Source organism: Periophthalmus magnuspinnatus, chromosome 11 (genome assembly GCF_009829125.3).
Source record: "Periophthalmus magnuspinnatus isolate fPerMag1 chromosome 11, fPerMag1.2.pri, whole genome shotgun sequence".
Taxonomy (NCBI): domain Eukaryota; kingdom Metazoa; phylum Chordata; class Actinopteri; order Gobiiformes; family Gobiidae; genus Periophthalmus; species Periophthalmus magnuspinnatus.
This window is the reverse complement of record NC_047136.2, coordinates 25970436-25983087: the sequence shown is the minus strand read 5'-3', so window position 1 is coordinate 25983087 and position 12652 is coordinate 25970436. Positions and strand designations below refer to the sequence as shown.

The window sequence follows — 12652 nt, the reverse complement described above, 5'->3', positions numbered from 1 at the left end:
TATTTATCCTTATATGTACAAGCTCTGCATACTGCGACTAACAACTCCCCACAGTTTAAATCTGGCACAACATTGAACTTAAGGGCTAGCTCCAAGAATCAAACATCCTCCCAAAAAGATCCTGGAATCTGTCAGCAGGTTTTGATCCCGTCTTTTCCCCCGCCGCGCCTCACATGTCCCGGGATGACTCAGGCCAGACGAGCCTTTGCACCCCTCCCATCCCTCTCCCCTGCCTGATAATGTGTGCATTGTGCAGAGACATACGGTGATTACAGATCCCTGTTGGGGCAGCGTGCCGACAGCGGCTCAGGTGAAGGAGAGCTGAGTGGACGCACTGTTTTCTCTCTCACTCACGGAATGTCTCCTCTGTCCTCCGCAGCCAAAAACGAAGCAGACCGGCGACTGGAGCGCTGTGAGATCAAACGCAGGCTCACCAGAAAGGTCAGGATGCTAACACGCTACACTGTATATTCATAACACACATTTCTCACACAAAGTGGACGGTATCATCGAGTTTCTTAGATTATCCTGTACTTTTTCTAACTTTTCCAGTGGATCTACACCACATACTTCTCTCTGTGGAATTGTCATTGGTTAGCATGAAATGCAAAATACTCCATTAAACTAGCTATTATTTATTAGCTATTATTTATTTACAGGTGTTTTATTGCTTAAAAAACTTGAAAACATATGTTCTCTCTGTGAGCAGTGCCCTCTATAGATCAGACCTGTATAGTGAGGTATATTGTATAATGTGGCCTTGAGCTCAAAATAAGTATGATAATCAGACACTGCACGTTACCATACTAGTTGTTAGTTTTACCAACACTGTCAAAACTCTTCACTGGCTTCTGAGAGTTGTAAAAAGTGCTTGTAAACTCAACGCAGTGAATAATTAGGATGCTCGGAATGTATAAGGTAAGTGGAATAACTTTGGAAACCATTTAAATTGAATTAGTTCTCTTACAGACAATAAAAACAGGTACAGCTTCTTTAAGACTTTACCTTTACATAGTTCAAAAACAGTACAAAGCCAAAATGCAATGTATAATTGAAAGTATAAAACAAAAGTAACAGCTCTTTTGGTAAATAACTTTACATGGCACATCTCAGCGTCGGGATCATTTGTCGTCACCGTTGGATACAGGAGCTCTTGTTTGGCGTAGTCACAACTTGATTGCTTATGCTCCAGAGTAAATGGATTTGTAGGAACATCTCTCCCTCAGTGAGATTGGCTAAGACACATTTGTGCTTGTGTTCATACCCAGAGCTCATCTGTCACAGCTGCAGCGGAGTCAGGCTCTGCTCAGAGATTAGGAAGACTTTTGTTTGCTCTGCTGTGATGGAAATGAGTAAGGGACTATGCACAGTTTAGCTCCGATGTAATCCCAGATGAAGCCACTGTTAAGTCGTGTAAAACCTGTGCAAGGAACAGTGTCGATACCCATTTTTAAGCTCAACAATAGTATGGGGAAAGTATATTCTGTTTGTTATATTGGTCACCCTCAAGTAATTGTATAAAGCCACAGTATGTAACTTTTTAGCCAAAATGTAGACTAAAATAAAAGCATGTGTTGGCGGTTGTGTTTATTGTATTGAAAAACTAGAAAAATATGCATCCTTAGTGTGAGCATGGAAAGTTGTTCCTTTGGGTATAATCTTAATCATATTATGCCATAAAACATTTCTTATAACTTTCTAACTTTCTACCTCTATAAAATCACGCAGGTGTCATGCCACCTCACAAATTTGCATACTGTACCTTTAATTAAAAGTGCCCATTATAAATTGTGAGGGTAGTTTAATGTTGAGGTAATGTAATTGGGAAGAACCCTGGGTATGATTGACTGTTACTAAACAAAGGCCGTAGATAAAAGAAGCTGGTGTAACTTATTTTAAGAAAGTAACAATGAAGGTGTATGAAAAACACTTTTTATCTTTCAAATTTTGCTTTGAAACCTCATAAACCCTTGAAATGAATTAATGAAAATGAAGTACCTTGACTTGAATAGTAACTACAATGCCATTTATGTTTTAGATGTTACTAAGCTTGTTTTTAGACTAGAGGGGAATACAGTAGACTATCATAGCTCAAAACAGAAGGAAAAAAAACTACGATAAAGTTACATACCATGATTAATAAATGTGCACCCTTTATATGCTGCTAGGGTGCGTTGATGTTGGGGTAGTATAATGAGGACCCTGGGTATGAATAACTATAACTAAAGCAGGTAGACAAAGGAAACTAGTATAACTTCTAACAAAATAACTATGAAGGTGAATTGCTGAATGCTAATTTTGGCTCAAAACCCTATAAACCCTTGAAATGAATTGCATTGCCTTGACTAGAATAATAAGCACAATGCTGTTTTTGCTTTAAAAGCTACTTCATAAAAGATAATGGCAAGATAGCAGTTAAAGGCACTGTACCTCATTTTAAGTATCTTAAAGCATGAAAAACAGAACTAGTTCTTTTTGAACAGTTTGCAGTGGTCCAAAGTTATTTCATTTACCTTATACATTCTAAGCATCCGAATTATGGTACTCACTGTGATGAGTTTATAAGAATTTTTCACAACTTTCAGAGAGCAGAGTGCAGTTTTGCTGCCACGTTACAGCTAACTACATACAAAGTGCACTTCCTGATTATTGGAGATTAAAATAGTTTAGAACAGAAAGAAAAAGCATCACTTTCCACCAGTAATAACACTGTTTTGTGTTTTTGTTCCCAGCTGTCCCAGAGACCCACTGTGGCTGAGCTGCAAGCCAGAAAGATCCTGCGTTTTCATGAGTACGTGGAGTGTACTCACGCCCAGGACTACGACCGCCGAGCTGACAAACCCTGGACAAAACTCACCCCTGCGGACAAGGTGAGACTACAACGCTAATATTTTAGCTGATTCAGCAACATCTCCCTTAAGCCAACTTCGAGAGGATTTGCATTACAAGCAGTTTTCAGCAAGAATGTAATATATGGCCAGCATGTGCTTATTAAATGATTTACTAATTCCAAGACAGTTTATTTGCAGATTAATCAAATCTGGCTTGTCAGCAACAATTTAGGTTGTGGCTAAGGCAAATAACCCGATTTTAATCGTGATTACAATTATTACTTAAAAAAAGGAAATTCTGTTCTGAACACTATGACCGTTCATCTGCACCACAGCACATTTATGTAGTAAGCAGTCAAAACATTCCAAAACAGGACTAAGAAATGATACTAAGTTTGTGCTCCCTCTACAGGCTAACCTTTGACATAACATAACATACTTTTGACTTAACATAAACAATTGTCATCCAAAGAATTATGATTGATTTGTTACACAACCAAGCAGCACTAATGTTTACACGACCAGTCAAAACAGTGGATGCTCTGCTTCATTCATTTCATGTTTTTCTTTATTTCTTTTATTTAATCACAGCAATCTGAATTTCAGTTATTTCACTTTTTTGCTACCCAAATCAGTACATCTCACTGTTGTAGAATAAATGTAAGTAATCTGAGAATTGGAAGAACATGGACATGAGTTTATTTACAGGAGGAGTTTATTTACAGGACCCCACACCCTGAGACATGAACCCTCAACACTTTGTGATAGTGTTGTCCAGTTTAGTCCAGTCAGTGCAGTCCAGTCCTGCTATGCTTTTGTTGTAGGGAGCATTATAAATCGGATGAAATAAGCCAAGATGACAAGGACTGGGCTGGCAGTGAATGTCCTCAGTACAGCACAGCAGTCCAATTTCTCTACTTGCGTGTATCCAAACTTTTGATTGTTTTTTCAAAAATGAGCAAGGTAAAGCTAAGACACGTTTTTCCTTCAGTGCATTTTGTCCACCTCAGCACTGCACTACTTTGGCAAACTGAGGATTTGCATCACAAGCAGTTTTGAGGAAGAATACAAAACCTAGCGTGGCTGAGCATGTGTATTTTCTAGTCCTGTGGAGCTTATAGTATGCTTAAGGACAAGCTGCAGAGTGTGAAATACAAATAGACACCAACAGGTTATATTTTTAGCATGCTATTAATAGTGCAGAGATCCCGTATTACCACACACCTTTGATCAAAGGCTGGCTTCCTTTCTTTTTTTCCCTACTGTAAACAGATTTTCTTGTCCCTTCCAGGCCGCCATCCGAAAGGAGCTCAACGAATTCAAGAGTTCAGAGATGGAGGTTCACGAGGATAGCCGCATCTACACCCGGTCAGGCTACATCAATAATTCACTGTTTTCTCCCCTATATAGTTTATTGTATAAGCAACAAGAGAACGCTGTGTTGCATCTGACCTGTCACCTCCAGGAGATATGAAGGCATAAGGCTGGGTCAAATTCAATGGAAAGGTCTCAGATGGAGGGCAACAGACCATATTACTCTGTGGATTGTGCCTTTTTATGGAACAGGAAATACACAATTGTTTTTCTTAGCAATTAGAACTACAAATTTGCTGTATTGATTTTGAGACATTATAAAAAAGGAATAATATTGTGAGTGTTTGTTTTAAGATGTGCCAAATTTGAATATCAAGTATGTTGTAGATGGTGAAACAATTTCACAAAATGCAGCAAAAAAGATTTTTCAGCACTGGCTAATTTTACGGCACTCACATTTTCACGACTATTTAACCTCAATTGTCACAATATGTTAAGATTATTGTCACTGGGATTATCAAAAGAAATTTAAGGTTATTAGAGATCGGCCGATTAAAAAAAAAAAAAAAAAAAAAAGAAGAGATCGGCCGATATGGGTTTTTCATGGCCGATACCGATTGTTTAGAAATTAGAGCAACCAATATAGTGATGGTTTTGATCATTTCTCCCCAAGCTATATATTTTGAAATGGCAACAAACTTATCCACGATCTTATTTCACTGCAAACCCATCAGAAAACAATGTAGTCACATTTTGAGCAGCGCCATTTTTACATTAAAGTGTTTAAATTAAGCTAGTTTACTGTGCTGGTGCCATTTCTATTCCATTTATTTTTGAAGAACTTGAAATCACCTCACAGGGCTTAACAAAACAGAAGGTTTAAAAATCAAACAATGAAAGATTATTAGATTAAAGGTTATAGGTGACAAATGCTTTTTTTTCCATTTATTTATGCTCCCTACAACTGCTTTGTTTCTATAGCACTACCAGTCAAGCTCTCTAGTTATCAATTATTTATACCATAGAGTCCTGACCTGTCATACGCCTCAACTTACCTACACCTCTAGATTTTTAAAAATATTTTTGTTATATCATTTTTATCGTTGGGCTCTGATCACGACCTTTTCCCTTTGAATTTTGTCTCCAGGTTTCACCGACCTTAGCTCTCCGGGCCCACCGCCGAAGCACTTAACCGGGAACGAAGCGGACGATGCGCAGATCGTACACTGGAACAGATACAGCGGCTCCACTGTCCTCCACTGTCTACTACTACTACTACTACTACTACTACTGCTGCTGCTTCTACTGAAATGTATAAAGAAGGCAGCTCTCCAGAGTGTGCGGGCTGTCCGTGTTCAAACGTGCCTTGTGCCAACACTAAGAAGGCGGCTAGAAAACACAACCAAGCAGTCCCGAAATGTATTGCCTTATAATCTAGACTACTGGTTTCCTCGCATGATGGGAAGTGAAATATTTTAGCACTGGTACATTTAAAGGTGGGTTTTCATTGTGGTGGTACAGCATGGGTTGGGGTCATTAATGGTCAGTTAGGAGAGGTGGCTATATTAACTTTTAAACTGACTCTCAAGCGCCCCCTGCCTGGTTTAAGAGGAATTTCAAATTCCATTCATCACTGTAGTAAACAATTTTTTTTTTTTTTAATTTTGGGTGATGGAATTGTACGGTACACTTTTTGTGACCTTTTTTTCATAATCTTGGTCAACTTATCCCATGCTGTGCTATTTGGGTGGAAATGCTGCTTCAAACCACTGGCTTCCTCACATAACTGGAAGCGTTAGCATTTGTAGCACTGTTTAAGGTACTCCTTGGCTAACTGCGGTACCACTACACTGACAAATGTTCTCAATTTGTAAATGGTACCACTCGTAAGCCTTACTAGTACTCACTTTTGTAAATTTTCATTAATGTGAAAACCTCATAAACTTATGCTTTTATCATAATTATTTTTCTGACGCTCTTTAATAAAGTCAGAGCATTTTACTGTAAATTCTCAATGATTTTGTACGAATCTTCCCAAGCACATATCTCTAGTTATTGTTTATTGTAAAGTCGCACCTTACGTTCCTCAACTGGGTGTATAGAGAATTTAAACATTTCTTAATTTTGTAATTCTGCAAAATGAACTGAATTTGGAAAGTGTACATACTTTTATTTTTTTTCTTTTATGATACTTTGTATGTGCGGCTAACTCGCTGTATTTGTGTAGATTCCATTGACTGTACATCTACTGTATTTCTGACATATTTTAATTGTAAAGTATTTGTCAACATAGTAATGGTACATAATATTTTCTTTTTTGATACAGAGATCTTCAAAGTTTTCCTGAGAACTACACTGTAAAATGACACTGAAAATTAAACCTAATAACTTGTGATTACACTTCAGAATGACTCTTCTTTTTGTTCATCTCAAACTAATGATTTTTGCCAGAAAAGAGACAAGATATGAAGTCTTACTAGTTTAAGTGGGCAGATGTTATTTCCTTTTCATCCCAGCAGCAGGATTTAGACAATTACCCAGATAAAAACAAAAGTTACTTATTTGAAGTGTTGATACAAAAACATGAAAACATATTGCCTAAATTTTTTTTAAATATAATGGCATTTCACAATACTGTACATTTCCTACCTGTCGTAATCCTGTGTAATACTGTAACATAATCTGAATCATGTAACTCATGATTGGAACCGGATCTTGTTTTTGAAGAGACACTTTTTTTTAAATGCATTTTTATACTGATTAACGCTAAACCAGCACAAGATCAACACAGACGCATAATGAAACATGAGGGATCATAATAATAGTTGCTTTTTTAAATTATGATTGTAGTGCAATGTTTCATTTAGATTATACATGATTCCAAAAGGTAAACACTCCCACTCTGTTTGAACCACTGAAACTGATCTGAACCTTGGTCACTTCATTCTGTGATTAGTCCATCCATCCTGTCTCTAAGGGAGCGCCCAGCCTTGTCCTTTTGATCATTACTCAAAGCTCATGTCCATAGACTGATTAGTTTGTTGTTAAAATAAGTTCTCACGTTGACTTCTGTCATATAAATAAATGTAAAAATAACCGCTCTATAACATAACAGCACTATAACACGAGTGGATCCAAAAGATTCAGATCCCATAAAAGAGCAAAAGTCCCATCACACTGAAGTCTCTCTACCTGCTTTTAACCTGTTCATATGCTCCACTGTTCATAATAGTCAGAGCCTAATAGTGCGATAGCCTTGTACTTTATTACATGTGCAGAGAGTTGTGTTATTTCTATTGCTTGTTCTGTCATTGTGTCCTTAGGCAAGACACTTCACCCTCAGCGTCTAGTATGAACCTGCTGTACGCTTGAATGAGATGGTGGTGGTTCGAGGGGCAAAAGACGCAGGAATAGGCCCTTTTGCTTTTAGATAAAAATCCAACCAACAAATGATCGTGAGCAAGACTTTCAAATAGTTTTTTTCCTCTTCAACACTTCTAAACTCGTCTCATCCCTGCAGGACAACGTGAACTAACACCCATGACCAGCAGGGGGCAACGTTTCCCAAAACCCTGGCAGCTATTTTGAGACCTCCATCTCCTCTTTTTCCTCACACATTTTTACACCTCTCTGGTTTAACGGTGGGTATAATTGCTTCTGACCTGACAAGTGTTCTTCGCATTCCTGTAAGGCGGTCTCATGTTTGTCCCCTCTGCTCGCTCCCCTGTGGTGCTAATTAGCGGCAGGAGTAGCGGGCCGCCGACACTCCGCTGAATGTCACGCCGTGATCAAAATGAGCCAATTAGGGCCCCAAAGATAGATTTTCTTTCCCTTTTAGAGCTGACATTTGGATAAAGGCATAGGTCTTTATTGTAGATGGATGTAATTTTGCAGAGTTTTATTGCAGTCATTATGGTACTTTTCCGGAACAGAGCTGCTTTAATGCGTAAAAACGGGGCTTGTAATGAATGGCTGTCGGGTTGTAAAAAAGCATCTGCACACATTGGAATATTAGCGTCAAGGGTTGTTAGTTATTATGTCAAATTTGTCGCTTTGTAATCCGGAAAGTCTCACTTGTAATTTATGGTTTTAATATAGCTCTGAGTTTCAGTAGAGGAAACTTTTTTCGTGGCATACATAATTCAGCGTTTGGAAAATTTATTTGTTTTTGTTGGTGCACTGGTCTGGATACATCTACATTTAGGTTTAAGAACATTGACGACACTGGCATGTGGTGACCCCTAGTGGCTGTAATTCAATTATTAAAGGTCCTATTACGCAACATTGACTCGTGAGGTTTAAGCCATGTTATAATGTTGTTACATCATCAAAAACAGACCTGGAGTTGTATTTTGTTTCATTCACACATTGTTTTTATTAGTCTGGCTACATCTCCAAAGCTCAAAATGCTCTGTTCCACCTTGTGATGTCATGAAGTGGTAGTTTTCAAGTTAACAGCTACATTTTGCCATTAGTTCAGTAGAAATTGGCAATTCCAGGGCTGAAATGATCCAAATGATTCTGGTGAAGGTGTATGGAGTTTAAAATCACAGTTGAGCACTTCCTGTATTACCACATGATGACATCACAAGGTGGAACAAAGTGATATCAGTTTGAGAGAAGAATTCAGCCTAAATATGCAGGGTTTGTGTGTTAAACGTGTAAATGAAACAAAAAAACACAACTCTGGGTATGTTTTTGATGAGGACCCTTTAAAATAACGGTAATACGTTTATGACTGAAATATTACGCAGTGGGGCTTAACTCGAACTGAAGAAGCGGCTTGGATGAGCAGCGAAACATCTTCACTCTTACAACGATTTGTCCGGTTGACGGATTTAAACTTCATCTTTTGCTATTTTAACCTTATCGAATATTTGTTTTGTGTCCCTGGGCAAGACATTTCACTCATATATGCCAGGTTTTCCTCAGAAATGGGATTTAGTTTAAACGAGTGTGTCTTTTATCAACCTTTAAATCCCTTGTTCGAACTCCAGGCTTAATCCGACCACCTTAGAATGTTGAATAGTACATTATAATAAAAATAAAGTTACCTCAAATAGATGTTAGGAAAATGATTGTGATCCATTGTCGAAGTTCACGAGCTGTTTGCATATATGTTTCAAATCAGCTTGCCTTAAAAATACCGCTGGCTTTTGACAAATCCCTCCCTTATGAATTATGCAATCTGGCATATATTGAATTCCCAGCGTCTCCGTAATCTTCACAGCGCTGTCAAATCTGCCATCTTGATCGAACACAAATCTATGCGCTCCTATTTTATCCCGTCCCCATCTCCTCCACCCCGGGATGACACATTGCATTGTGGGTAACCTTCGCAAATTGATCATGGCTTTGGGCACACTTGATTGACTCTTACGCTTATTTCCTGTGTGATGGCGTGCATTTGTCCTGTGTTTTGCGTTTTGTCCAGTTCCTGATGTGACCAATGCTGTATACATTTTAAAACAGCCCAAAGGGAATGAATAATCCCCTTCCACTAAATTTATCATTTAAATAGAGAAATCATGTTAAATAAAAAGAGATTTACTTTACCAATTTCACATAATAATACGTCCATTTTGTGCGGGTATCAATAAGACACCAAATTAAAGGTGCACTATGTAACTTTTCTGGTAGAGTGTCTGTCACCTGCTTGGCCCATGGATTTTTTTTTTTTTTCTTCTTTTAAAGCAACACTATGTAACTTTCTATAGGTGACACATCAACTTCAGGGTTGTGGAGATGCAAGCCTGCTTTTATTTTAGTCATTTTCTGTCCAAAAAGTTTCATACTGGGATTTTAAAAACTGCTTTGTTAAAACATACTTTCTGACTGTAAACAGGGTCTCCTCTCCACAGATATGCCCTGTAACCTGCTGGTGGCATCACATTTAAGCCATGTTATAATGTTAACTCATCAAAAACAGACCTGGAGTTGTGTTTTGCTTCATTCACACATGTCTGAGTAACATTTTATTATTATTCTGTAACATCTCCAAAGCTCAAAATGCTCTGTTCCACCTTATGATGTCATGAAGCAGTAGTTTTCAGTTAGCAGCTACCTTTAACTTTTAGTTCAGTAGAGACTGGCAATTCCATGGCTGAAATTATCTAAATGATTCTAGTGAAGGTGTATGGAGTTTAAAACAGAACGGAGCACTTCCTGTATCACCACATGCCATCACAAGGTGGAAAAGAATGTTTTCAGTTTGAGCGAACAACTCAGCTAAACATGCAGGTTTGTGTGTTAAACATGTGTGAATGAAACAAAACACAACTCCAGGTCTGTTTGTGATGAGGAAACAACATTATAACATAGATCATAACATAGATCGTAACATAGGTCATAACATAGATCATAACATAGATCGTAACATAGATCGTAACATAGGTCGTAACATAGATCGTAACATAGATCATAACATAGATCATAATATAGATCGTAACATAGATCATAACATAGATCATAACATAGATCATAACATAGATCATAATATAGATCATAACATAGATCATAATATAGATCGTAACATAGATCATAATATAGATCGTAACATAGATCATAACATAGATCATAATATAGATCATAACATAGATCATAACATAGATCGTAACATAGATCGCAACATAGGTCATAACATAGATCATAACATAGATCGTAACATAGATCGCAACATAGGTCATAACATAGATCGTAACATAGGTCATAACATAGATCATAACATAGATCATAACATAGATCATAACATAGATCGTAACATAGATCACAACATAGATCATAACATAGGTCATAACATAGATCGTAACATAGGTCATAACATAGATCATAACATAGATCATAACATAGATCATAACATAGATCGTAACATAGATCGCAACATAGATCATAACATAGGTCATAACATAGATCGTAACATAGGTCATAACATAGATCATAACATAGATCATAACATAGATCATAACATAGATCGTAACATAGATCGCAACATAGATCATAACATAGGTCATAACATAGATCGTAACATAGGTCATAACATAGATCATAACATAGATCATAACATAGATCGTAACATAGATCGCAACATAGGTCATAACATAGATCGTAACATAGGTCATAACATAGATCATAACATAGATCATAACATAGATCATAACATAGATCGTAACATAGATCGCAACATAGATCATAACATAGGTCATAACATAGATCGTAACATAGGTCATAACATAGATCATAACATAGATCATAACATAGATCATAACATAGATCGTAACATAGATCGCAACATAGATCATAACATAGGTCATAACATAGATCGTAACATAGGTCATAACATAGATCATAACATAGATCATAACATAGATCGTAACATAGATCGCAACATAGGTCATAACATAGATCGTAACATAGGTCATAACATAGATCATAACATAGATCATAACATAGATCGTAACATAGATCGCAACATAGATCATAACATAGGTCATAACATAGATCATAACAGTGTAATATGAGCCCTTTAAATATCAAACTGTGGAACATTCCATGCAAAGCAATATCCAATTCAATTTATTTATATAGCACATTTAAAAACAACTTCAGTGCTTCACATAAAAAGTCAAGAACAAGAACAATAACGTCTCCGTGGCAACATTACAAAAGTTCCATTGTGAGCCTTTAACATCCGTAAATCTGATAATTCCTCTGCCTTACCTGGAATTTAGTTTGGTATTTTCCGGTTCATTATCATTGGCCGAGGATGTAGTCTGCTCATTATTATCTTGTCAAAGTTCATTGTAGCTGTGAGCCTGGAGTATTTACAACAGAGCAGAACAGAGTCAATAAAATTTTAATATGCGATTTGTCTACTGAGGAGTAATTCATGTGTTTTGGTGACAGCCATTTGCAACTGCATAATGTAACTAAAATGTCACAGCGGGGCAACAGAGGAATATGAAAAAGGCAGCTTAAAGTTGCACTCTGTAACTTTTTGATTAGAGGATCTGTTGTGTGGTTGTCTCCATGTAGATGTTATTACCATATTTTTCGGACTATAAGTCACTTTTTTCATAGTTTGGCTGCGGGTGCGACTTATACTCAGATGTGACTTATATGTGAAATTATTGAAATAAATACTTTCACATCTTTGTTATTGTCAGGGGCACTCTAGGCTTATGTACCAGTGTGACAGACACACGGAAGAGGCGCTTCCATAGCAGGCGGAGTTGTTCAGAAGCGACACCAAGGATGAAGAATTTACAGAAGTCAACACTTGTAAAGCCAAAAGATACATGTATCAAGTTGTACTTTGGTACAAAGTGAGCCAATACAGTGACTGTGGTTGATTGTTAAAAAGCCAGTATTGCTATATGCACTTCTAGTATGAGCTTAACCACATGCCCACTATGACATGACATCTTTGGACACATGCAGTGAAAACGTAACAGTGGCAAACAATGAAGATATGTTTATGTCAAATGTAATGGGAACACAGCTGCACAAAC

General features: G+C 37.3%; 1 protein-coding gene across 1 annotated transcript in view; it reads left to right on the top strand.

The window, feature by feature from the left end:
* phactr4a (phosphatase and actin regulator 4a) overlaps positions 1 to 6549 on the top strand; it is a 25242-nt gene extending 18693 nt beyond the window's left edge. Inside the window, exons 10-13 of the mRNA XM_055225574.1 lie at positions 380 to 441; positions 2733 to 2870; positions 4123 to 4199; positions 5293 to 6549. Of these exons, the coding sequence (XP_055081549.1) occupies positions 380 to 441; positions 2733 to 2870; positions 4123 to 4199; positions 5293 to 5308 (293 nt within the window). The 3' untranslated portion in view covers positions 5309 to 6549. The remainder of the gene's footprint in view (positions 1 to 379; positions 442 to 2732; positions 2871 to 4122; positions 4200 to 5292) is intronic.
* Positions 6550 to 12652: the final 6103 nt, after the last annotated feature.